This window comes from Cokeromyces recurvatus (genome assembly GCF_025118155.1).
Source record: "Cokeromyces recurvatus strain NRRL 2243 chromosome Unknown BX663scaffold_13, whole genome shotgun sequence".
NCBI lineage: Eukaryota > Fungi > Mucoromycota > Mucoromycetes > Mucorales > Mucoraceae > Cokeromyces > Cokeromyces recurvatus.
This window is the reverse complement of record NW_026251399.1, coordinates 114680-139873: the sequence shown is the minus strand read 5'-3', so window position 1 is coordinate 139873 and position 25194 is coordinate 114680. Positions and strand designations below refer to the sequence as shown.

Sequence of the window (25194 nt, the reverse complement as noted above, 5' to 3'; positions counted from 1 at the left end):
TCGTACGACAAAATATTTTTATATACGCACACACACACATATTATTACAATTTTAATAAATTATATTTATTTATTTATTTTTTCCACTCTTTCACTATCTTTTTTTTTTTTTTTTTTTTTTTTTTTTTTTTTTTTTTATTTTATTTATTAGTGCACACTCTCCTTTTCCATTCTTTTTTTTTTTGTTTTATTCTTTCCTCTTTTATTTTCTTTTTCCTCAATGAATTATGAGACATTAGAACAACAAACTGCACCTGAAAGTACAAGAGGTTTATTTGATATTCCAGAGGTAAGATGCTACAAAAATTATAAACTAATCTCGAGGAAATGATGCTGACAACATGTTAAAAGTTTTCTTCGAAGACTTCCTTTTCTGATAAACGTCGTACTTTTCATGGTGTAAGTAATTCTCAACCATTGGATAATAATAGAAATAGAAAACCTATTTCTTTGATGCCTACTCCACGTCACCAAAGATCAAGGTCTGCTATCAATTCAGAAATCGTCGTTACTACTTCAAGGTCATCTTCTAGCTTACCAAAAAATCGTCGAAGCGCTGTAGGCTTACATATTTTAAAAGAGGAAATGGCAGTTGATTCTTTACAAAACATGATAAATACTCTAAAGACGTTACCTCCTATTATTTCACAAGAGAGACGACCGAGCGATGAAAGTATGTTTATGTCAAGGGAAGCTGCTTTAGCTGAGGCTGAAGCCAAGTTGATGGGTACATTTAATCGTCGTGATGAGAATGGAAATGGTTATATCAAAAAAAGAGCTTCACTTCAACAGTTACCTGTATTAAATGAACATGGTGAATCATTTTTATCCGAACGTCAACAACAGTCTTATAATAAGAGGTCTTCAATGAACAGTAAATCATTAAGTTTATCTCTTGGTTCATCTGAAAATAGAAAATCTCTTAGCCATCGTTCTTCTCGTAATTTTGATGAGTGGAGAAATAGTAAATAGAATTGCCCCTCCTTTTATATATATATATATTTATATACATTGAATGGGTGTATAGATGCTAATAACTTTTCCTTTATTTTTTATTAGGTACATCATCTTTATCTATGAATAATAATAATAGTGGTAGTGGTAGCAATAGATCATCATTTTCTCTTGTTCCTTTTACACCTACTCGTGTTAATTTTTCAAGAGATGATGCTAATCCTCATCAACGTCGACCTCTCTTTATTGCTCATCTTCCATTTTCTGCTTTAACACCTTTATTTAGAGCTAGGCAACTTGTACGTGGTATTTTACGTGTTAACAAAAGAAATCGTAGTGATGCTTATGTCTCTTGTGATGAACTTGATGGAGGTGATATCTATATTTGTGGTTCAAGAGACCGTAATCGTGCTCTTGAAGGTGATGTGGTTGCTGTCCGTCTTGTCAATGTTGAAAAAGTGGTTCGTGAAAAGCAAGAAAAGGAAGAAGCAAAACTGGCTCGAAATAATGGTCAAGTCAAGGTACGTTTACCCGATGAAGAAGATGAAAATGAAATTATCTTTGGTGGTGATGAAGAGATTGAGATCGTGAAACCTAAATATGCGGGTGTCGTTGTAGCTATCTTGGAAAGAGCTCAAAATCAAGTGTTTTCGGGTAACTTGACTTTGATGAGACCTAATAATAAACGTGCCGAGGAACAACAAGACGTAAAGAAGGAAGCCCCTCGTATTGTTTGGTTTAAAGCTACTGATAAACGTGTTCCCTTGATTGCTATTCCTATTGAGCAAGTACCTGCTGATTTTGTGGAAAATAATGAAGCCTATAAGGATCGTCTTTTTGCAGGTTCTATTAAACGTTGGCCCATTACTTCTTTGCATCCCTTTGGTATTCTAGAAAAAGAATTAGGTGTCATTACTGACTTGGATGTTCAGATCAAGGCTATTTTAGCAGACAATAATGTGTCGGATACCCCTTTTACAGAGGCTGTTATGGATTGCATACCATCCCCTTATCAATTCACAAATGAAGAATATCGTCGTGATTTAACTTTAGATGATCATCATCGTATGATTACTATTGACCCAGCTGGAAGTACTCTCTTTGAGGACGGTTTATCTATTACTCGTTTAGGTGATGATACATTCGAAGTGGGTGTACATATCACTGATATCACTTGTTATATTAAACCTCATTCACCATTGGATAAAGAAGCTAGGGCCAGGGCAGTTCATGTCTGTCTTGATCAAAAGGAAGTACCCATGTTACCCACTGAATTAGCAAATATTGCAAACTTTACACTAAATGAGTCAAAGTAAAGTACTTTATAAAATAATAACGGAAAGCATATATAAAAAAAAATACTCATCTTAATTTTCTTTTATATATGTATATATTCTTTAGACCTGCTATTTCTGTGATATGGAAAATTAGTTCAGATGGTATGTTATTAGATACCTGGTTTGGAAAGACAATTGTCAAGTAAGTTTCACAAACAAATATATCCATTTTTGGTATGTTTAAAATCTATAATTAAACTTTTATATATATTATACATACATATAATAGATCTTGCGCACAATTAACATATGAAGATGTACAAGATATAATAGATGGAAAGGAGGATAATAAGGTTAACAAAGATATTAAAGAGAATATTCTTATGTTATATGAGCTTGCATCAACACTTCATCAAACACGGTATACCAAAGATGCTATGTCTCTATTCAAGACTACTCTCAAATTTGATGATCCTAATAAACCTACGAAATTTAATGTTTCAAATTCAAGACCTGATATTATTAAAATAGTCAAAGAATTCTTATTTATGGCCAACAAGTGTGTAGCTCAAAAGATATCTAGTCAATACCCCGAACAAGCTTTATTACGACGTCAAGCACCACCCAATTCCAGAAAGATTGTAAGTTAGAATAACAATAATAGTAAAAAAATAAAAAAAATAAAATAAAAAAAAAACTCACTAATATTCTCTTTTTTTTTTTTTTTTTTTTTTTTTTTTTTTTTTTTTATAGCATGAATTGAAGGATTATGCCTCACGTTATTTAGGCATTCAATTAAATATTACGAATGCAAACACAATTCAAGAATCAATTCAAGCTATACAAGACGATGAATTACGTCAATTAATATCTACTCTTGTATTAAAAACAATGCAACCTCCTAAATACTTTTGTACTGGTGCATTTGATATTTTAAAATATTCTCATTTTGCTACCGGTCTACCTCTTTTCACCCATTTTACTGCACCTCTTCGTCGATATGCTGATATCATTGTTCATCGTCAATTAGATTCTACTTTAACGGGTGGTAAAAGACTATATATATTTATATATGTGTATACATTATGTAATATATATCCTAAATTCATTCTTTTTTTTTTTTCTTGTTTTATATCATAGAAAAACATTTCTATTTAGATCGTGATACGGTTCAAAAACTTGCCCAGCATTGTAATGTAAAGAAAGAAGCAAGCATTACAGCAAAAGAACAAAGTAAACTATTATCACTCGCCTTATATCTTGTTCATAAACAACCTCAACAATCAATGACAACTGTGTTTGGAGAAGCACGTGTGATTGCCGTAATGGAAGACTATTTTGACGTCTCCTTACCTGAATTTGGTATACAAAGACGTATCCATCTTGCTAATTTGCCCTTGTGGAGACATGAATATGATCCTCAAGAACGTGCTCTGACTATGTTTTGGAAACAAGGTGTTATTCCTTCTACTGGATTACAACATCAATGGAGTCTTTCTGATGATGAGTATGAAGAAGAAGAGTTATTTTATGCCGAGAATCGTGATAGCAACGTCAGTAATAGTAGTAATAGTAGTAGTAGTAGTAGCAGTAGCAGTAGCAGTAGTAGTAGTAACAGTGATAGTCATCATCATCCAATCTCTTCTATAAGTAGCTCCCACATTAGAAAACAAAGTAATGAAATGGAAAATAATCCACAGTTTGAGGCTATTGCTCTTGCTGCTGCTAGAGCTGGTATTATCCCAGCTACATCTAATTCAACCAAGAAATCTGCTTCAAAGAGAGCTTCTATTATTAGCTCTCGTTTGTCTGCTAGTACAGGATATAGTTCTGAACGATCTTCGCAGACTATTAAAGCTCTGGATAAGATTAGAGTCATGCTTACCATTGAAATGACTAGAACCCCTCCTTTGATTCGTGTCTTTGCTGCTAATCCTTACGCTTAAAAATTCTATCTATTATTTATCATCCCTCTCTCTCCCACACACACACACACACTTCCCTTCCCCCCCCCCCCTCTCTCCCCCTCCCTTTCCATTCGTCTTTTGAATATACACTACTATCATCTATTATGGATTGATTGATTGATTAATTAGTTGACCCCCTTTTTTTTTATATAAATATATTCATTATTAGCCAGTATATATTTTTATACATATATATGTATACATATTCAATTATGTAGTATAAATAAACAAAGATCTCATTTCTTTTTTTTTTATATATATATATAAATATTTATTTATTTATTTGTATGTATATCTCTAATTTTCATTGACAAGAATCTTCAAAATATTTTCAAAGGAGTCACGAATTTGTTTTGTAGAATCACGTTCACGAAGAGTGACGGTACCATCCTTGACGGTATCGAAATCGATAGTGATAGCATAAGGGATACCGAGTTCATCATTACGAGCATAACGACGACCGATAGAAGCTTTACTATCATCAGTACGAAGAGAGACACCAGCCTTACGAAGCTCCTTGGCATATTTACGAACAAAGGGTTCAAAGACAGCATTACCAGAGAGAGGCAAGATACAACACTTGAAGGGAGCGACAGCAGCGGGGAAAGAGAGGACATTACGGGCTTCATCATCTTCACGTACCCACCAGACATGTTCCAAGAGAGAATAGAGGATACGACCGATACCAAAGGAAGGTTCGATGACGTTAGGAACATATTCACGTACATATTCAGTGACAGTACCACGTTTGATAGTAGCGTTCTCTTGAGCGATTTCCATGGATTGACCATTTACGTTGATAGAGCCAGTACCCTTGGCCTCCATGGACTTGGCCAATTCAGCGTATTGGTCATCGGATAAGGCCATGAGAGCCTCTTCAACAGCCTTAGCGTCCTTCTTGAACTTGGGACCAAATGTCTTTTTGTTGATCTCAACTTGCCAGCATTCAATAGTACGAGGTTCAGGAAGTTGTTCACGGACCACCAACTTTTCACCAGTACGCTTAGAGTGAACAGAGAGATCATAAGCAGAACGATCAGCACAACCAACGCATTCGATCCAACCGTAACTAGTATGAATTTCAGCATCCCAACAGTCACAAGCATAGTGAGCCATTTCATTATCCATATGTTGACGGAAACGAAGACGTTCACGCTTAATACCAATCTTATCCAAGAAGAGGTAAATACGGGCAAGGAAATAACCCAAGGTTTGGTTATCGACAATCTTCTTTTCAACGGCTTCTCCAATCGACATTTCAATTGTATCTGTCTTTCCGCTCATTTGAACGTCCTTGGGTAATAATGTCAAAACAACATGTTTGACATCTTCAAATTTAGGATGATTTTTGTTTTCAGGATCAACATAATGTTCAATTTCAGCCATTGTGAATTCACTATATATTGCATTTATATAGAATAAAAAAGAGATGGATAGATAGTTAGTTAGAGAGTATATATTCTCTCTTGTAAATACTTACCGAACACGTAAAAGACCAGAACGAGGGGAGATTTCGTTACGGAAAGAACGACCCACTTGAGCAGAAGCAAAAGGCATCTTTTCATTGTTGAATTCAAGAAGTTTCTTAAAGTTAAGGAATTGACCTTGAGCAGTTTCAGGACGCAAGAAACTATAATAATAAAAATGATACACACACAAATATATATATATATATATAAAAGAAGGCAGACAATAACAGAGAAAAAAAAATACAAGTTAGTTAACAATCGCCTATCATCTTGTATAATAATTACCCCTTAAGTTGACCAGTAGGACCAATCAAGGATTCAAACATCAAGTTAAATTCCTTTGGTTCAGAAAGTTCATTACCCGTTTCTGGAGAACGAATATCAAATTTCTTCATGATCTCAGCTAATTGTTCACCACTGTAATTATCAATTTGAGCCAAACATTCTTCATAAGCTTGACGAACGTCATCAGCCAATTCAACGGCTACTACAGTACCCTTCTTCTTCTTCTTCTTCTTGTCAGCAGCTTTAGCAGCTTCAGCAGCTTCAGCAGCAATTTCTTCGGCACTCTTACCAGCCTTGGCAGCTCTAGCTTCCTTATCACCTTGAAGACGAGCTTCAAGGACAGCCTCGATAACATGATCAGCTCTAAAGATTTCACCATTCTTTAAATCCTTACACATAAAATCAGCGAATTTATCAACATGACCGGAAGTTTTAAGAACATCATAAGTTGTCATGATTGTTGTGTCAACTTCGAGCATTTCTTCTTCCAAGACGAAATGTTGTCTCCAGAGAGAAATGATGTTGTTTAAAAGAGCACAACCTGTAGGACCGAAATCATAAAGACCGGCAACACCTTAACAAGGAAAAAAAAAAAAAAAAGAGAAAGAGAAAGAAAGAGAGAAATAATTTTAGAATAAATCAACTATATAAATATATAAATAAATACATAAATATGTATATTACCACCGTAAATTTGAAAAGAAGGTGCGTAAAAGAAACGTTTAGTAACAAGTTGCTACATTAGAGTTGACACGTTAATGAGAGTTGCAATGTATATATATATATATATGTATATATGTGTGTAAGTGAGTGGGTGAGTTAAAAGTACCTCAAGGGCAGCTCTATCAAACTTAACAGAAGAGGCCATTTTATCTGTATATAATAAATAAGGAAAAAAAAAAATAGATGTGTATGAATATCTGTTGTTTTGTAAAATAGCTTGTTCGGGGTTATACACTAATATACATATATAAAAAAAAAAAAAAAATTTGTGTTGTGGCTTTGAATTGACGAGAGAAGAAGAAGCCTTAAATTATTATTACAATTAGAATTAAATCATAGTTTCAGTGTAAAGCAACAACTTTGTTATTGTGTTTAAAGTAGTACTATTCATGATAACAAGAAGAAATAGAATAGCAGTCATATAAGTCTTTTTAATTGCATAAAAATTTTTTATTACTTGACAGGATTAAAGGTTTATTGGGTAACACATAAATAAATAAATGAATAAATGAATAACAACTTCATTAGAAGACAACATGATTAGCAAGGTTTTATCATGAAAATTCCCTTTTTTTGGAAAAGTATAGAAACATGAAATTCATTGTAATAGGCCCAATCATCGGCTATTTAAAACAAATATATATTTATACACATATAAAAAACAACTACTGTTATCACTTTTTTTTTTTTTAATATTCTTCTTTTTTCTTCTTTTTTCTTTTCTTTTTCTTTTTTTCTTTTTCTATAATATATAAAACGATCCTATAATGTCTATCTTTGTTGGACGTTTACCATCATACAATTTTGATGATAGAGATTTGGAAGATATATTTTACAAGTATGGTAGGATTATTAACTGTCAAATAAAGAGAGGAACACGATATTGTAAGTGCATTCAAAAAAAAATAAAAAAATAAAGAGGATAGAATAATTGACTGGGATACTTTTAGCCTTTGGATTTGTTGAATTTGAAGATCCTGAAGATGCTTATGATGCTATTAGAGACACGGATGGTCTTGTAAGTATAAAATAGAGTATGTAAATTCTATTAAAACAAAATATTAACTTTTTTTTGTTGTTGTTGTTGATTGATAGGATATTGATGGCACTCGTATTGTAGTTGAGAAAGCAAAGGGAACTCCTCGTAGATATAATGATACTACTTGCTATAATTGCGGTGAAGAAGGTCATTGGGCTCGTGATTGTAAAAGGTAAAGTTTTTTTCTTTTTTTTTCATTTTAAAAGGAAGGAAGTTTATAAAGGCATCTTCATATTATACGGAAGTAAATCAACAGAGGCAGAGAATGAGGTTTTATTTTTATTTTTATTTTATTCTATTTTAATTGTTAAAAAATTATATACAATTTATTTATAAAAAACTGGTTTTTGTTCTGTTTTGTTTATTTATTTAGACCAAGACGCGATTATAGAAGAGATAGATATCGATCACGTAGTCGCACTCCTGATAGATATAGTTCACGTCATTATTCTAGAAGAGGACGTAGTTATTCACGTTCTAGATCTCCTTATGATGATCGTCGTGGACGTAGTTATAGTCGCTCTCCTAGAAGATATAGTCGTTCACCTCCTCCAAGAGACTATAGTCGTTCTCCTAGAAGATATAGTCGTTCACCCCCTCCCAGAGGTTATAGTCGCTCCCCTCCCCCAAGAGGATATAGTCGCTCACGTTCACCTCTTCCAAGAGACAATAGTCGTTCTCCTAGAAGACATAGTCGCTCCCCATCTCCACGCGGAGATATTCCAGCTGAATCACAAGTAGTCGAGCAACCTAATAATAATAATAATCCATCAGAAGAACAGCCAGCCATTCAAACAGACCAACAACAACAACCCGAACAATTATCAAATGTAGTAGAAAATAACAATCAGGAATAATGGTAGGTCTCCTACTAATAATAATATATAATAAAATACATATAAATACTTGTATTAAAATTAAGGAGAAAAAAAAATGATTTTTATGTGTTACATCTATTCTACTTTAATAATTATAAAATAAAGCTGTTGACAATGACACTATTTTGAAATTTGATTTCATAATTAAAAATAATAATGTTGGATTAATGTCAATCAGATTTTGATTGTTATAGTCTTTTCAGTTTCTATAAGCTTCCTTTTGTGTGTATGTATATATATATATATAATTACTGCTGTGTTAAAAGAAAGAGATACATTTGAACCCAATGGCAATAGATCAAAAGCAAGGAAAAGACAAAATTAAGTTTTTTAATAGAGAGTATCAGCCATAGAATTTTCTCTACTATATCAAAGCTTAATTGTTGATCTTATCTACAGAGCTTGATTAGTATTTAAATTAAGCAGTGTATATGAGCAACACATTTATAAAAGAAATACTCCTTATCATAATAATAATAATAATAAATACATACAGAGAAGTGTTATCATCGTACCTTGAACATGATTCAATTCAAAATAAAATAAAAATTAAACCTTACTACAGTAAAAATTAAAGATGATTCATACAGCCTTTTGAAATAATAGTGTCATGCATTCTTTCACTAAAATAACACTATTATTTTCTCTTACTATTTGTGTAATATGAATGAACCAATTAAAATAAATATTGATTTCACCATTTTTCTTGCAATTAAGTGGATAATCTTCTTTATTAAAGACAAAGCATAAAACGAACACAGCCCTATTTCTTTCTTTCTTTCTTTCCTTTATTTTTATTTTTAATACTTTCTTTATTTAACAAAAATGTTTGTATTTATTATAAATATAATATGTGTTTGCAGGATAGAATTTTTATTAATTTTTTTTTTGTTAAACACGATTTCCACCAATAGAATAAAAAGAGCAAATACCACTACATCTTGCTCTGCCTGTGTTCTCTTCAAATGTTTTACACATTTTGTATGGAGGAGTATATAAATGAAGTGAAACAGCCCCACATTCTTTGTTTGGATTAGAAATACGATGTAAGCCTATTTTATCTTTTTTTTTTTTTTATATAGAAAAAAGAAAAAAAATATTATTATTATTATAGATAAGAGTTATGTAGGGTATATTACCATGTACATATGTAACTTGATTAGGCTGATATATAGTATCTTTTAAGACAGTCAATGGTTGTTGCTGTTGTTGAATAGTATTTGTGTTTGACAAAGAAGAACCTGACTTTGATGACTCATTGGCTGTAATATCCATAAAAACAGGTTGGTTATTATCATCATTGTCAGCTGACGTAGATGGCCAATGGAATAGTGTTTCTTTTAATTCTCCGTCAAGTACTTTCATAACACAATGAGAACCTGCATGATCATGAATTGGACTATAAAAGGAATTAGTTGTGTTTAAAGTAGGATGATGAAACAATTTACCTCTTTTGACCTTTGCTCCAAGCTAAAATCATCAAATTAAACTACAGATAATAATACAAGTAAGTTAAATGGACTTTATATAAACACATGTGTATATACCTTTCCATTTCCATCATCAACCAAGTTACGAGTATATGCTCTTGAATGATCAAATAATGTATATTTATTCCAATCGGCAGCATTAGAGCTATATCTTTCCATTAACTCAATAATTCTCTGAGGGTCAATACGTTCCGAATCCAGACCTTCGTCACCTAAAACATCATGAATAGATTTAATAAGATCATTCAAGGTAAATTTACTATCCACAGTAGAGGAAGCATTGTCCTTTGTAGTAGTAGAAAGTAGAACAGAAGTAGGTTCTTGAGGAGGAGGAGGAGGAGACATTATTATTTAACAAAAGAATAAGAGAAAGGACGATAAGAAAAGAAAAAGAATTATTATTATTTATAGTATTCACAAAAAAAAAAAAAAAAAAAAATCTGTGTTATATTCAAGTAACATGTTATAGTATACAATTCTTTTTTTTTTCCACGGTCGTTTCTCTTATAACAAGTAAAGTTTACTTCACGGGAATTTAGTTATTAAAAAATGTATCATATTTATAGATACTAATTATTATTTGCATAATAATGTCTAAAGCTAAAGATTTCAACCTTTATAATAGAATATGATAAGTAAATAGTGTCAGCTTGATTATTATTTTGATTATTACCATGAAATCTGATTTGATTCAAGTTGATCGTCTTTCGTTTTGGTTACTTGTTTAACTTTATCAAATCTTTGTTCAATCTTTAGTTTATAATTGATAAAATGAACTCCTTGTCTATTAATACATTGCTTTGTATAAATAAGATTAACATTTAAAATAGTGTATATACATTTATATCATTGTTGTTTTTTTCTTTTTACATATAATAATGCTAATTGATAAGGAATATATTGATGATTTGATGAATTTAAATGATAATAAAATCTAGTAGCAATAACATATAATTCATTTAGATGAGAAAGTGACTGGTATTGTTGTAACTGCTGCTGCTGACCAAAATCATCATCTGATAATAAGACAAACACTCTTGGGTAAAGTTGTTTCAACTTTATTCTAAACTCTTTATCTTGTAATAAAATGTCTTGTCGTAGAGTGCTGACTTGAGTCCTGCTTACGATTTGATAAAGTCTCTATTGACGCAAATACATATATATATATAAAAACCATAATGTTAAATCCTTTAATTTACTTGTAATGTGGAGTCCATGTTCTTTATTTCTCTTTTTGATTTCCAAATCTCGAGTCTATTCTTCTTTTCTAATAAAAGTTCTAATTGACTCAATTGGTTTAATAATTGTAATTTTTTATTTCTTTTTTGATGAATAAAGATAGGATCATGAATATGAAGTTGAACTAATATGTAAAGAGAAAAAAAAATAGTGTTTATTTCTCTTTTTCCTTTTTTCTTTTCCTTTTCTTTTAGGAATTACCTTCTTGTTGTTGCCTGACTTTATCTTTTATTTGAATTACTTTTAAGGGCGCTGTTTGAGACAATTTCTTCATTCAAGTCCCGGTGAAAAATAAAATATTTATTTATAAATATAGAAAAGGAAAAGAAAAAATCTTTTAATAGCACAAAGTCATTTATTATTTATTTATTTTGGATGCAAAAAAAAAAAAAAAAAAAAAAAAAGAAGTTTAATATGCATCTCTATCCTATTCTTTTATAGCGTCTTGAAAGAGGAAAAATAAGACATTTTAGTTAAAAAGAAATTAATGTATTTGATGCTTTATTCCTCTCTCTTTCTCTTTTTTTTTTTTTTTTTTTTCCTCCCCTCAAGTCTTATTACATAATAATAATAGAGATAAATTAATACTACACATTTATTCCTTTTGTAACAAATAAGAGAATAGTTTAACTTGATGACAACGAATACTCTTCTACTACTATTTTTAGTTTAAAAAAGCCATATATGGTAATTAAATTATCATGTTTCTATGACAACTTTTTTTTTATTAAATGTATTAAATGTATGTTGATCTGCATGCAACAATAAATCTCCTCTCTCATAGCGGTACTAATAATAACCTGGTGGCTGTGTTATTATCATATGAAGTCATATTTTATCATCAAAATAGTAGTAAAGAAGATCAGCAATAAAATAGCTTCTTTTTTTTTTCTTAAGCGTAGGATAGTAATGATGAAAAGGAGAGGAGAAAGAATATGAGCAGACTACTACTAGCATTTAAAGTTAAGAAACAAATTCGTATACTGTTAGTTGAAATAAGTAATATTGTTACTATTAATAATAATAATGACATCTATTCATACTATTCCTTAAAAGAAGAGCTATTTTTTTTTTCTTTTTTTCTTTTTTTCTTTTTTTTAAAAAAAAAAAAATACAACACATGAAGAAATAATATATCTTTTTCGGAGATATTACTATACATATCAATAATCAAATTTAACAAGTTCCACTTCTATAGTGCTGAGCTCGATCAGCAGATTTATAAAATTGAAAAAAAAATACTATTTTTAGGCAATTTTTTTTTTTTTTTCCTCCTTGGTTCATGACTCTTTTCTCTTTTAATTGTATTATATTCAACAAATGAAAATGATCAAAGCAGAATTATCCTAGATATTAGTTATTCAAGCCATAAGTTTTACATAATTAAAAAAAAAAAGGAGATTATAAAGTCATTTTGACAGAAGAAAAAGGAGACGCATTTTTTTATACCAAGATCACATGCAAATACCTTTCTTTTCTTTTTTTTCTTTTCCTTTCTTTTGTTCTTTTTTTCTTTTTTTGACATATATTAAAGTCATCTTCCAGGGTTTAGCTTAACTTTTTACGATTAAAAATAGTAACACTTGTAGTTTTACTATTATTATTATTTTTTGGATGATTCGATTAGCTCTGTGCATTCATTTTTAAGATAGACATATAAGCATTACATATTATCCGACCAGGAGCTTAACTCTTGGTACTAATGTGTTTATAATGAGGACATTATTAAAGTGCTTTAACTTTCGTCTTTTACTTTTTTTTTTCTTAATAAAATATACTTTACTTTAATTATTACCGCAGAAGGGTTTATATGTATGTTGATAAAAATAAGTTAAACATGTTCAACCAATCCTATACGTGAGATCATGTCACCGAGATTGGTTAGAATAATGAAAACAAAAGTCAGAAGAATTAATAGATATTATGCAAATCATTAAATCAATTAAAGTGCTTAATTTTAAATGTACATAAATTAAAAAGACATGCATTTAAAAAATATAGGGACAAAAGGAACATATTTATATATTTATATAAAAGAACCATTAGAGAAGAATGTATCTTATTTTAGACAAAGTTACAAGTAGAATAACGTACTTTCTCCAATAGCAACGCAACTTTTTATTTGTTGAGCATTTCAGATATGACTTTTCTTTTTTATGCTCGAGACATAGAAGATTATCTTTAGCAAGATAGAATCGTCCTTATTTACTTACTGTAGGGTGATAAGGAGGAGGGAGAAAGGGGTTTTATTAAACCTCCGTGCTCTGCATCCATAACCTTTAGACACATTTATTATTCGTAGCAGTTCCAAACGATTACCTTAAATGGTATACATATTGAATATGACATAACGTGTTGGTTGTTCATTTAGTTTCTATATAGGATTGCTTTTGAATCTTGTTCATAAGTTCAGATGCCTTCTTCCAAATGGGTGATCTACTTTAGCATATCCTTCATCGTTAACAGTGATGATGTTGTATTACCATTATACATGAAGTAGGCCATTTCAAGAGTACCATCAGAAATAGTTTGTTATTCATAGAAATACCTATCTTTCGGTTCTGCATTTTTATCCACTAAAGAAGATCTTGTCTTGTTATTGAATAGAAAGGATATTCCAAACAAGATATTTGTACCAATTTCGTCTTCTTCATGACTACTACTTTAGAGACAAGACGCAGATCATCTTTATTGTGAACCATAGTTTTAAGTAGTTATTTTCTATTAAGACTGCTGGCCAATTGTTAACCTTGAACGAAATTGAATGTTCAAGAGAGGAATATTAGTCACTGAAGCTACCTCAGAGTGATTATTTAAAGATCCATTCATTCTTAATAAGTTTATATGTATTTATATATGTATATATGAGTCTTATTGATCATATTCAAAATAATAGAAGAGTTAAATGAAAAATAGAAATGCTATTATTAGGCAATGATGAAAGTCTGTTATGTGTGTGTGTGTGTGTTTTTGGATTGTATAAATCCATTGATTGAATAAAATTATCACATTCGCCATTTGGAACCATCGACATTGTATTTAAATTTTGGGATTTCAAGAACATATTCTGGCATAACATATTTGAATTCATTATTATCATCTTCGAATTGTACTTGATAATTGCTTGTATACTGTATATCCTTATTCTAATAAAAGGATATCAGCAGTTTTCTAATATTTTGCATCTATTTGTTTCTATTTACCTTGGATGGTGGAGTTATGACTTTAGCTTTATAAAAGCATGTTGTACCAGGATACAATGCTAATACATCTTGTCCAGCATTTAATTCTGTCAATTCTTTTGCTTCATCTATATTTGGAATAGGAATTACATTTCGGGGCTGTATCATATATCGTCTAAATAAATAAAAATGAATGTTTTTTTTTTTTTTTTTTTTTTTTTTTTTTTTTTTTTTTTTTGCATCATTATTATTCAATATAATTCTATCCTTACTGCTTTTGACCGAATTCATCTTGATCCACGTCTTCAACTTGATATCTTGTAAATGAAAAAAAAAAAAAAAAAGAATGAATATCCCATATTGATCTTTATATTCTTTTTTCTATATATTTACTTATTTGTATCAATATGATAACTTATGACTATTGCAAGTATCCATTCTTCATTTTTATCTTTTTGTGTAGGATGTTTAGCAGCAACAGAGGTTCCATTAGTCAGAATTCTATTATCACTAGATATTTAATTTTGTATTCATTATTATATTATTTTAACTGAGTTATAGAAAAGACCAGATCATAAAAGTGGCCTCCTCCATTCCTCCCTATTTTTTTTTTCTTTGTTCATTTACTCATACTGACTTTTTAAATTATTTTATATTTACGTTTTGCTTTTCTTGAATGATAAGGAGTTAATTTCATCTTGTTCAATTCTTCGTTTCTTTCTCTTTTGTTCTAGAACTAAATTTACAAAAAAAAAAAAAAAAAAAAAAAAAAAAATTAAATAAATAAATGCATATAAATGAAAATTAAATTACCGTTGTTATATTCTGATGCATTTCTTAATGCAATAAGAACAGATAATTTCTCGATGATATCATGTATAGTTCTAGAAGTAAAGGGAGGACAAAGTAAGAAACGAGATATATACATACATATATAAAAGAGAGAGAGAAAAATGAATAATAATAACAGCTATTTACTTTGCTTCGTTATTAGATAGATCGATTCCCCCTTCATAATGTTCGATTAATTTCGTACTAATTGAAGGTTGTATTTCTTTTTTTTTTTTTATAACACACAACAAGTAAATGTCTGATATAATAATTATTTCCTCCCAAATCATATTACCTTCTTCGTTATTAATGGTAGTATGTATTTTATTTATACCATTTACTATATTTGAAATATCATTTTGTATTGTTTCAAGTTTAGAAAGTGCATTACAGGTTTGCTTCCATAAATTAACTTCCTCATTTGTGTCATCAAGTGTGGCTGAACGAGATGTACGAGATTTACGATCCATTTTTTTTTTTTTTTTGCTTTTTTCAGGGACAAATAAATTTCAAAAATATATAAGAAATAGTAGATTGTTCTTAGTTATTTTTGTATTGTTGAATCGATATTCTCTTATATTAGAGATACTGTTATAATAAGGAAGCAATTATAATAAATAAAATAAAAAACAAAACAAAAAGTATATAAAAAAAGAAGCAAACTCAATTTTTTTTTTTTTTATTCTCAGTAATTTTCTTTTTGCCGGTTTGCATACAAGTTTTTCTTTTTTTTTCGGATAGAAAAGATGACTATGAAAAATGTCAAATAGTGTTACCATAGTGATTATGTAGATATGTTATTGTTAATGTCAACAAAAAAAAAAGGGGGGGAATATGTTTATAAATTATAAGAAAAATAAATATATTTTTTTTATTAGTATTTTACCATATTTCATAATGCCCTTTTATTTTATTTTATTTTATTTTATTTATTTTATTTTTATTTTATTTTTATTTTATTTTATTTTATTTTATTTTATTTTATTTTATTTCATTTTATTTCATTTTATTTTTGAAACAAAAAAGATTTTTTATTTTCTAAGACTATCTTTAAAAAAGTTATTTTTGGATATGATGGTATTATTAACTAAAATAAATTTTATTTTATTTTTTTTTTTAAAGAAAATAAGAATAAATATGGAACAATGTTTTGAAAGTTAAAAATAAACGTAAAATAGTAATAATACCTGGTATCATTCAAGTAAGGATGAAATGTTACCTGGTATTTTTGTAAACTAGTCGATGAATTGTTCCTTTTCATTGATTCTTGACAGAATTGAATAATGTTCTAATAACGCTTGTTTAATATTTGAAACACTAACTAATAAGAGATTCGACAAAAATTCATAGTATTTGAAATAATAAAAAAAAAAAGGAAATTTTCTAAAGTATTAAAAGGCAATTAAATGTATAATATACACACGTGTTATGTAATATTGCTATACATTAATGTAATTTTTTTTTCTTTACTTTTTGTATGTTTGTTTGTTTTTTTTGGAGGGAATAAAAAGTATCATATTTATGATTATTATTAGGAGGAAGAAGAGGTGAAGGATATTGGTATATAAGGGGATTTACCTAAGGAGCATGTAAATATAAAACTGAAAATAGAAACCTCCTAATAATGTTTTGGATTATTGATTATTGAAATAGCGCATTTCATCTTCTTCCTCTACTGTTCTGTTACTACTCTTTTACTGATAATTTTCTTTTTGAATCCTTCATATACAGTCTCCGATTTTATATCTTATTTTAGTTCACGAGGGGGTACGTCAAAACTAAAAAAAAAAAAAAAAAAAAAAAATATAAATACGAACCTAATTTTTTTCCCTACTTCTTTCATTTCTTTTTTTTTTCTTTATTTTTCTTTATATTCATATATTTTTTTCTTTTAAATAAATATATATAAAAATATATATTTTTTCCTTTGAAAGAAATGAAATCTCTTTCTTTTATTGCCCTTTCACTTTTAACTGCTGTCAATGCAGCTAGTGTTACCTTCAAGCTCATTGCACCAAATGCTACTGAAAAAGTTCAAGTAGATGTTGGTGGCCATTTAACCACTTTGACTGCTTCTGACCCTGATATTCCTTATTTTACTGGTGTCGCTGAATTAGCTGTGAATCAAACTTATAAGGTATTATAAATGAAAATGAAACCATATTCTTCTATTATGTGTAGCCAATTAAAACGTATTTATTTATTAGTACATCGTTGATGGTCTTCATGAAAAATTTGACCGTACTTTGAGTCCTAAGAGTAATGGTTCATCTACTCTTAATGAATTCTTTGATCGTCCTGTCACTTATGCAACTGATATTCCTCCATTGCCTCTTACTCTTACACAAGGGGCTTGGACTCGTGGCTCTACAGATGACCCCATCTGGGATAGCAACTATATTCCTACCATTTTTGTCACTGCTAATCAAAAGGATATGAACAATTTGATTTTAAATGTCCCCAAAAGCACCTATAAAGCCAAGATTACCTTTATTGGTCCTGATAGTGTTCATAGTTTTGAGGTAAATAGAGCATTATGCAGCTCAAAATTTAACTTTGACTTGTTTACTTACATACATTCCTCAAATATTATATATATATATATAGAATTGTTTATTTGGCCTTCATAAGCCTGGTCGTAAACATAATGATGCTAAACAAAGTTGGGTTTGGTCTCTTCCTAAAGGTCAATTTTTTGCTAATCGTAATTGGTTCAAGATTAGACATCAAGAAGAAGATCCTACACAAATTCGTGAAAAACTCTATGCTGATCTCTTGCGTCATATGGGTACTTATGCCAATGAAGCCAACTTGGTTCGTTTCTTCATCAATAAAGAAGGCATGGGTACCTTCAACATGCTTGATGATGTGATCATGTATTCTTATATTAGTGCCATGTTCTACAACGGTAAACCTCCCTCCCAAATGGGTGGTCTCTATGATGGTGCCACTGGCGCAGACTTTAATCCTAAAACTGGTTATGATAGTTTCATTCCTAATGTTGAATCTCCCGTTGATCAATATGCTCTTGCTCCCTTCGCTGAAGCCTTTGCTGCTGTTGATTATAAGAATGATGAACAAGTAAAGGCCATTAACCAATGGTTTGATGTAGATCAATACCTTCGTTTCATGATCATGGAATACCTCACAGGTTCTTGGGATGCTTACTGGATGGCACAAACGAATGATGGTGCTTATATCGATTCCGCTGCTAAACCCACCATGTTATATTATCTTCCTCAAGATTTTGATGCCACCTTTGGTGTCAACCTTGCATACCCAAAGAGCTTTATTAACATCACTGTCAACGAATGGCCTGCTAAATTCAATAAGGCTTTCTTGATCAACAACTTTGTCTCTAACCCTACCTTGAATGCTACCTTTAGAGGATATTTGAAGACAACTGTTGAAGAACTTTTCAACATGAAGGTCCTTGAACCCTATATTACAGCTCGTCATAAGTTCATGTGGCCTGATCTTGTCTGGGATCGTTCTATCAAACAAAGATCTCCTGGTAATGTCTATGGATGGACTGCTAAGCAAACAAAAGAAAACTTGTATAAGGGTGTTACTGCACCTGGTAAGGAGTCTGGTGGTGCTCAATGGGGTCTTCTTGAATGGATTAAGGCTAAGGAAGAAGTTGCTAGACGTGAATTAAACATTACCGAGTCCGACATAAAGGATCCATCAAGTACAAGTTCTGCTCCTGTTAGTACTGCTACCAGTACTGATTCTGCTTCTACTAGTACTGCTTCTGCTAGTGTTACTACTATTATTCTTTCTAGCGTTAATACTGCTACTGCTACTGATGCTACTGCTACCGCTACTGCTACTGATGCTGCTCATAAAGAAGGGGATAAGACAGTTAGTGCTGCCGCCAAAGCTACCTCTACTAGCGTTGCTGCTAAAGAGCAATATGCTACCTCTGGTGCTTCAAAGGCTATCCCTCAAGTCTTGTCCGTTATGGCTATTGTTGGTGTCATCGCAACCGCTCTTTTCTAAATAAACGGTTGTTTCTTTTTTTTTTTTTCTTTAAAAAAAAAATATTGTTATTATTATTTTTCTTTCCTCCCTCCCTCTCTTATCTCCCTTTAACCCTCTATTATTATTATTATTATTATTCGCCTTTTTATGATTTTCCAATCTTTCTCGTTATTTCTTAATTTTATATAACGTTTCTTTTTTTATTTTTTATTTTTATAAAAAATGTATGTATATATTTATATATATGTATGTATTAGAAAAACTATTTGTCTTCATGTCATATTGTAATAAAGTACATATTTATCAATTCCCAAAAACAAAAAAAAATATATAAATATATATATTTGTGATACTCTTGTTAAACAACATGCGCGCACGGACAGGGTTGTCCGTAGCGATAAGATTGTAGCAAAAAAAAAAAAAAAAAAAAAAAACAAAGGCAATAAGCATAAATAACTTTTTCTCTGATCGACGAGGAGAAACATTCATTCCATAGTTTTCATTTTTTTTTTATATAATAATAATGATACATATTCCTTTATTTGCACGGCGATGCAAGGTCTTTTTCTAAAACACAATTCTCCTTTTTTTTCATTGAATAAGTTTAAAAAAAAAAAGGTACTAAAAATAAATTAAAGAAATATGAAACCAAGACGATCTTCTTTTTTTTTTTGTTTAAGATAAAGAAACCCCCCCGGGGAGGGGAGGGGGAAATGAAGGAATTCATATAATAAATGTTAAAAAAAAATTTACTTTTTTGCCCCTTATTCCATGTTTATCATGTGAGTCAAATTAAATGAGGAGATCTTGATAAGAAGTGGTGGTGGTGTCAGCCAAGAAAAAAAAAACTTACCTTTTGAAAAGTAAAAAAAAAAAAAAAAAAAAAAAAAAAAAAAAAAAAGGAAATGATTTTCCTTTTATCATAACCATTCTTCATAGCTATGCACATATATTAAATATATTTCATTTATGTATTTCATTTATTGTAATAATAATAATTAAATCATATCTTGTTGTCTCACTAAAATGTCCATTTTTTTTTATTGTTCCCTCACCCAATTATGCAATCAAATGTAATTTTATATCTATGATATAAATTTGTATATTCACGACATGACATGACATATATTTTATTTTATTTTATTTTATTGGGAACAAAAAAAAAAAAAAAAGAAGAAGAAAGGGCTTCTCCCCCCCCACTCCCCTTTTTTTTTTCTTTTAACATACAAACATTCATACGTATGTACGTATTAGGACAAAAAAGACGTTGTCATACCAGAGGGTGGTGGTGGGTTACACCGAAATTCACTGTACCAGACAGGTTGTTCAACAACAACAACGGCTCTTTTCTCTTGATGCTGTCGCTTGTTGGATTTTTTGATTAAAAGCTTGCAAAACTTATGATACCAATGAGTACCTTCTTGTTTACTACTACTACAGTGTGTTTCATTTGCTGTAGGATGATAAGTCTTGATACGAAAGAGATGTTTCAATTTGATAGCCAATGCAGTTGTTGTCCTTGTCGTTGTTCCTATCAGTGTAGTAGTCGTGATGGTAGATGTAGATGTAGTTGTAGTGGTGTTACTACGATTATAAGGATGCTGTTTCTTTTGTGAAACTGTATTGTGTGACAATGCTGTAGTTGATAATGAAGAAGAAGGTGATGATGACGACAACGACAACGACGACGACGACGATGATAATGATGATGATGTATTATATTTCGGAATAAAACAGGTTTGATGATTCTTTAATAAGGATCTTTTAGGTGAACTTGATAAATGTAGACGAGAGGATGTCAAGGTATTATTGTTATGAAGAGATAAACTCACCATAGAGGAGGTATCTGTTGTTGAATAGCCACCACCTGGGTAATCATGCTCTGCAGTAGGTAAGAAATAAGAATCATTATGATAGGGGAAAGGTAATAAACGAGGCGACTCGACCACTTGATCTTGTTTACGTCGTTGTCGTTTATGAGTTATAGCAGTGGTATGATGATGATTTCTTTCCATTTCATTCCAATACCTAGCAAGTGGCATAAGTGAAGGTTCTGCCAATTCGATTTTAGATACATTCTCAAATGTTAATGGATATATATGCTGATCTTGTTCTTCAATTAATTTATGATGAGAAGAAAACGAGTAAAATGATGAAGTGGAATTTACTAGAAAAGATGAATATAATAATGGTTCACTGGAATTATCAAAGTTTCTTATTTCCTTCATTGTTTCAAAGTCTATTTACATAACGTATAAGCAAAAAAAAAAGAAAAAAAAAAAAAAGAAAAAGAAAACAGGATTTTTAATAAATGGATATATAGTCTTTATATATTTGTTTATTTACATTTTCCTTATTATCATGTAACCCGGGCTCAGAGCATCAAGAGAATGAGATGAATGAAAAGAACAGGGCTTCTCTTCTGGGCCTAATAAATTAGGATAGTTAGTACAACTTATATGTTACCTAGTGCACTCTTTCTACACATGCACACACACCCACACACACACATCACTTTTTTTTTTTTTTTTTTTTTTTTTTTTTTACATACTTCAACTGTCAATTCTATATACTTGAAAAAGAATAAAATTCATATTCATATTTACTTCTAACAAAACTGACATGTATTGCTTTTTTTTTTGTTTGTTGGAAATAATAGCGGTTCAGTTTTAATAAAGATTACACGTGGAAGATGAGCGGAAGGTTGTATCTTTTCTTTTTCTTTTTTTTTTTTTTTTTTTGAAAGTTGTACAGTAAGAGGGAAGCAATTTTTACGCCCCTTTTTTTTGCTGTAGATCGAAACTATTTTAGACTTCATTACTTGTAATACAGTGCAGTCATCTTATGTTCCCTTTTTTTTTTTTTCTTCACATCTAGAACTTATTATTACTGTCAAGCGGGCCTGTGCATAGAATAGTTCCGTAAACAGATCATATTTTTTTTTTTAAAAAAAATTTTCCTTTTTTTTTATATATTTATTTACAGTGAAATACATAGAAAAAGAATCTTATCTTGATTTTCTTTCAAAACTTTTCTTTTTTTTTTTTAACTATTAGACAGCCAATGAATGTAGAAGAAGAGAACGTATATCCATCTAATTTCTATTTTTTTTTTTCCACAACAATGTTACCTGTATGACCTCACATTCTGGAAGTGTCGGAGCATAACTTCCACCACAACGACATGAAAGTATTTAAATTCACATGCTATATAATGATGATATTTGCAAATAGACAACACTATCAATAGACTTGACTAATAATGAATAAAAGTAGAAGTGAGTCTAGTCCTTTTATTTATCTATTCTGTTTGGGAAGTAGTGTATGATTGTATAGAAGAAAAATTTTACAATACAAATTTATTTTATTTGATTTTTTTTTTTTTTTTTTTTTTTTTTTTTTTTTTGTTGAGGGGGGATGAGCTTCGTTTTATATACACATATTTATTTATTTATTTATTTATATACACACACACACACACATCAGTAACATGTCATTGGCACAAGGTTTTGAATCAATATTAGGTCCTACTGTATTAGAAATAGATAAAGCTATTCATTCCGTAAAAGAAAGTCAAAATGAATTAGGGAAAGAAATAGAAAGATTAATTGCAGGTAAAAAAAAAAAAATCCCATCACAATAAATAATAGATTGTTATATACATGTATTCATTGGCCATTGTCTATTTTAGAACTAGAATTGTTTTCAGAGATAGCAGAATCACCTAAACTTCAACCTTGTTTAGAAAAACTAGTCGATGCTAAAAAGAGATTAATAACTACAAATACTTTAATGACAAAAACGAACGAAAGAGTAGAAAGGATACAAAAAGAACTTTTAAATATAAAAAAATAAGTTTTGTTTATTTATTTTTTTTTTCTTTGTTAAAAAAAATTAAAATGATCAAATGAATGATTAGCATTGTTGTTATTACTTGTTGTAAAGAATGATTCTTCTATTGGTATCTTTTGATGATGATTCATGGCTTGATAATTAGCTGCTGATGCAATCAGCGGTAATAATTCTGGAGGTAGATTATTTAATTGAACCCCATAATTCTCCAAGACGGTATAAATGTTATCGTTTTGCTGTTGATTTAAACTAGCAAGAGATGAGCTTGAGGATGAATGAACAAGACCAGGAGGATGACTAGGTGGTGGTGGTGAGGAAGAAAAGATAAGATTATTATTATGATCAGTAGTAGTAGAGGGACTAAAGTTGAAATAAGAAGAGATGGTGGATGTAGATGAGGAGTCATAATTAGTAGTAGAGGTTTGCTGTTGAATGGTATTTGGTGATGTTATAAACTGATTCGTTGTCCATGTTGGATGTAGAGTGGTAGCATTGGGTAATGACATGGATAATGATGAGGAAGTAGTGACTTGTTTTTGAATGTTGCGACGTTGACGCTTTTGTATTGTTTGAGATGGTCTAGTAGGGATAGCTTGATATCGATTATTATTATTACAAGTAGTAGTAGTCGACATTATCATATTATGACTACTTTGAGTAGGCAATGATGTAGACAATAGTTGCTGATCTCTTTTGACAACAGTAGTGGGAGAGTTATTTCTATTTATATTTGTAATTGTGCTTCTGTTCCTCTTTTTGATAACATCTGTCTTTAAACTCAATGGTCTAACAACGCCATGTAATTTTAAGAATAAACCACAAGCATTGCAAAGCGGATTCCCATTTGGATCTCTACGCCATAGGGGTGTAGTTTGAGTAGAACAATTTGAACACTGAGTTTGATTTGATCTTGATTTTTGTGGATATGTCTTTGTAATTGTTTCTTCTTCTATAGAAGATACAGAAGAAGGAGAATGGGGTAATAGAGGAGTAATCGGTATTGGTTTATGATAACTATGAATAGATTGATGATGATGCATATCTTCTTCAAAGCTGGCATTTCTAATATTTAAGAAAGAAGTAGAAGGAGGATCACTTCCATAGAATAATGTGTTTTTATCAAATGATGTATATCCTTCATTATCATGTGTAGATACATGAATATTATCTGTCTTTTTAGACGATAATGTATTATTCTTATGAATAGCCTGTGTATAAAGTAGTTATTATAATAAGTGGTTGGTAAAAGAAAAAAAAAAAAAAGTAATAAAATCAATATGAATTACCATTGGTTGTGATTTAGTATGAGTAGTAATAGTAGATTTTACATTATCTCTTTTTTCATTTCCCGAAAGCATGGGTTCCAAGGTAGTAGTAGCAGTAGCAGTAGCAGTAGCAGTAGCAGTAGCAGTAGCAGTAGCAGTAGCAGTAGCAGTAGCAGTAGTAGCAGTAGCAGTAGAAGAAGACTCTTTCTTTAAGGTCATTGCCATCATACGCCAAGTAAGATTTTCTACTCTAGAAGCATTTGGTAAAGTATCCTTTGCCTTTGTATACATTCTCCAAATTTGACTTGATAAAGGATCATCTTCTTTAGCCTCTTCTTCTTCTTTTTGATAATAATTATCCATGAGTGGATCTTTATTATCTATAAATAGACTTGATGACAATACTTGATCTGCCATACGAGATGTTGTTAAAGAGGATTGCTTTTTTATTGATTTTGGTAACATAATAATTTATTAATGAAAAAAAAAAAAAAATAAAATAAAATAAATAAAAAAGAAAATATTTATTTTATAGAAAAAGAGGAAAACATTCTTTTTTTTTTTTTTTAACAAGTTTTACATATTTAAACTTCCACCACCACACTACTACTTTGTTACCACAGAAAAAGAATTTCTATTTACAGAAACAATCTCACCTTAATCATTATTATAAAGTGCTGTATCCTATATCCATACATACATACATACACCTATTTTAATAATTAATCATACATTATGTATTTATAATGATTGGCTATTA

At 30.2% G+C, this 25194-nt stretch overlaps 10 protein-coding genes across 10 annotated transcripts; 4 read left to right on the top strand and 6 right to left on the bottom strand.

Annotated features, from left to right (window-relative positions):
• The first annotated feature begins 124 nt into the window (after window positions 1-124).
• On the top strand, window positions 125-4431 carry BX663DRAFT_472968 (uncharacterized protein). The gene is made up of 8 exons (XM_051524187.1): window positions 125-289; window positions 352-964; window positions 1060-2266; window positions 2356-2433; window positions 2521-2872; window positions 2985-3279; window positions 3372-3753; window positions 3850-4431. Exons 1-8 carry the CDS (start codon window positions 221-223, stop codon window positions 4175-4177), a joined length of 3324 nt encoding a protein of 1107 aa, XP_051382595.1. The 5' UTR covers window positions 125-220; the 3' UTR covers window positions 4178-4431.
• A 7-nt stretch (window positions 4432-4438) lies between these two features.
• Window positions 4439-6935, bottom strand: BX663DRAFT_454635 (glycyl-tRNA synthetase). The gene is made up of 5 exons (XM_051523822.1): window positions 6782-6935; window positions 6637-6688; window positions 5953-6526; window positions 5679-5828; window positions 4439-5594 (listed from the first exon to the last, which is right to left on the bottom strand). Exons 1-5 carry the CDS (start codon window positions 6818-6820, stop codon window positions 4496-4498), a joined length of 1914 nt encoding a protein of 637 aa, XP_051382594.1. The 5' UTR covers window positions 6821-6935; the 3' UTR covers window positions 4439-4495.
• Window positions 6936-7442: 507 nt separating this feature from the next.
• Window positions 7443-8571, top strand: BX663DRAFT_552016 (uncharacterized protein; the record flags this gene model as incomplete). The annotated part of the gene is made up of 4 exons (XM_051531330.1): window positions 7443-7560; window positions 7626-7693; window positions 7771-7886; window positions 8088-8571. The coding sequence occupies 4 exons, from the start codon at window positions 7443-7445 to the stop codon at window positions 8569-8571; spliced, it is 786 nt and encodes a 261-aa protein (XP_051382593.1).
• Window positions 8572-9362: 791 nt separating this feature from the next.
• On the bottom strand, window positions 9363-10254 carry BX663DRAFT_509834 (RmlC-like cupin domain-containing protein). Its single transcript, XM_051527678.1, has 4 exons — window positions 10140-10254; window positions 10041-10081; window positions 9732-9991; window positions 9363-9653 (listed from the first exon to the last, which is right to left on the bottom strand). Exons 1-4 carry the CDS (start codon window positions 10239-10241, stop codon window positions 9484-9486), a joined length of 573 nt encoding a protein of 190 aa, XP_051382592.1. The 5' UTR covers window positions 10242-10254; the 3' UTR covers window positions 9363-9483.
• A 293-nt stretch (window positions 10255-10547) lies between these two features.
• Window positions 10548-11681, bottom strand: BX663DRAFT_509825 (uncharacterized protein). The gene is made up of 5 exons (XM_051527677.1): window positions 11523-11681; window positions 11282-11445; window positions 10953-11222; window positions 10756-10880; window positions 10548-10696 (listed from the first exon to the last, which is right to left on the bottom strand). The coding sequence occupies exons 1-5, from the start codon at window positions 11593-11595 to the stop codon at window positions 10618-10620; spliced, it is 711 nt and encodes a 236-aa protein (XP_051382591.1). The 5' UTR covers window positions 11596-11681; the 3' UTR covers window positions 10548-10617.
• A 2645-nt stretch (window positions 11682-14326) lies between these two features.
• BX663DRAFT_486415 (SGF29 tudor-like domain-containing protein) lies at window positions 14327-15804 on the bottom strand (the record flags this gene model as incomplete). Its single annotated transcript, XM_051524676.1, has 8 exons — window positions 14327-14467; window positions 14525-14678; window positions 14776-14820; window positions 14897-15013; window positions 15164-15239; window positions 15317-15387; window positions 15482-15557; window positions 15630-15804. The coding sequence occupies 8 exons, from the start codon at window positions 15802-15804 to the stop codon at window positions 14327-14329; spliced, it is 855 nt and encodes a 284-aa protein (XP_051382590.1).
• Window positions 15805-17270: 1466 nt separating this feature from the next.
• On the top strand, window positions 17271-19336 carry BX663DRAFT_435112 (coth protein-domain-containing protein; the record flags this gene model as incomplete). The annotated part of the gene is made up of 3 exons (XM_051523099.1): window positions 17271-17471; window positions 17542-17856; window positions 17942-19336. The coding sequence occupies 3 exons, from the start codon at window positions 17271-17273 to the stop codon at window positions 19334-19336; spliced, it is 1911 nt and encodes a 636-aa protein (XP_051382589.1).
• A 1139-nt stretch (window positions 19337-20475) lies between these two features.
• BX663DRAFT_509811 (uncharacterized protein) lies at window positions 20476-21601 on the bottom strand. Its single transcript, XM_051527676.1, has one exon. It carries the CDS (start codon window positions 21544-21546, stop codon window positions 20569-20571), a length of 978 nt encoding a protein of 325 aa, XP_051382588.1. The 5' UTR covers window positions 21547-21601; the 3' UTR covers window positions 20476-20568.
• A 1112-nt stretch (window positions 21602-22713) lies between these two features.
• Window positions 22714-24566, bottom strand: BX663DRAFT_509798 (uncharacterized protein). The gene is made up of 3 exons (XM_051527675.1): window positions 24456-24566; window positions 22980-24377; window positions 22714-22868 (listed from the first exon to the last, which is right to left on the bottom strand). The coding sequence occupies exons 1-2, from the start codon at window positions 24525-24527 to the stop codon at window positions 23202-23204; spliced, it is 1248 nt and encodes a 415-aa protein (XP_051382586.1). The 5' UTR covers window positions 24528-24566; the 3' UTR covers window positions 22714-22868; window positions 22980-23201.
• Window positions 22808-23172, top strand: BX663DRAFT_552010 (Snapin/Pallidin/Snn1; the record flags this gene model as incomplete). The annotated part of the gene is made up of 2 exons (XM_051531329.1): window positions 22808-22931; window positions 23009-23172. 2 exons carry the CDS (start codon window positions 22808-22810, stop codon window positions 23170-23172), a joined length of 288 nt encoding a protein of 95 aa, XP_051382587.1.
• Window positions 24567-25194: the final 628 nt, after the last annotated feature.

Coding starts and splice junctions, on each gene's coding strand:
- BX663DRAFT_472968 (XM_051524187.1), top strand. CDS start 221: ATGAATTATGAGACATTAGAACAACAAACTGCACCTGAAAGTACAAGA. Junction 290..351: donor GTTTATTTGATATTCCAGAG/GTAAGATGCTAC, acceptor ACATGTTAAAAG/TTTTCTTCGAAGACTTCCTT. Junction 965..1,059: donor TTTTGATGAGTGGAGAAATA/GTAAATAGAATT, acceptor ATTTTTTATTAG/GTACATCATCTTTATCTATG.
- BX663DRAFT_454635 (XM_051523822.1), bottom strand. CDS start 6,820: ATGGCCTCTTCTGTTAAGTTTGATAGAGCTGCCCTTGAG. Junction 5,829..5,952: donor CCTACTGGTCAACTTAAGGG/GTAATTATTATA, acceptor TTATTATTATAG/TTTCTTGCGTCCTGAAACTG. Junction 5,595..5,678: donor TCTGGTCTTTTACGTGTTCG/GTAAGTATTTAC, acceptor TGCAATATATAG/TGAATTCACAATGGCTGAAA.
- BX663DRAFT_509834 (XM_051527678.1), bottom strand. CDS start 10,241: ATGGAAAGATATAGCTCTAATGCTGCCGATTGGAATAAATATACATTA. Junction 9,992..10,040: donor TGGAGCAAAGGTCAAAAGAG/GTAAATTGTTTC, acceptor TTCCTTTTATAG/TCCAATTCATGATCATGCAG. Junction 9,654..9,731: donor TCAAGTTACATATGTACATG/GTAATATACCCT, acceptor AAAAAAAAAAAG/ATAAAATAGGCTTACATCGT.
- BX663DRAFT_509825 (XM_051527677.1), bottom strand. CDS start 11,595: ATGAAGAAATTGTCTCAAACAGCGCCCTTAAAAGTAATTCAAATAAAA. Junction 11,446..11,522: donor AGTCAGGCAACAACAAGAAG/GTAATTCCTAAA, acceptor TTTACATATTAG/TTCAACTTCATATTCATGAT. Junction 10,697..10,755: donor GAATCAAATCAGATTTCATG/GTAATAATCAAA, acceptor TCTATTATAAAG/GTTGAAATCTTTAGCTTTAG.
- BX663DRAFT_509811 (XM_051527676.1), bottom strand. CDS start 21,546: ATGAAGGAAATAAGAAACTTTGATAATTCCAGTGAACCATTATTATAT.
- BX663DRAFT_509798 (XM_051527675.1), bottom strand. CDS start 24,527: ATGCTTTCGGGAAATGAAAAAAGAGATAATGTAAAATCTACTATTACT. Junction 24,378..24,455: donor ATACTAAATCACAACCAATG/GTAATTCATATT, acceptor CTTTATACACAG/GCTATTCATAAGAATAATAC.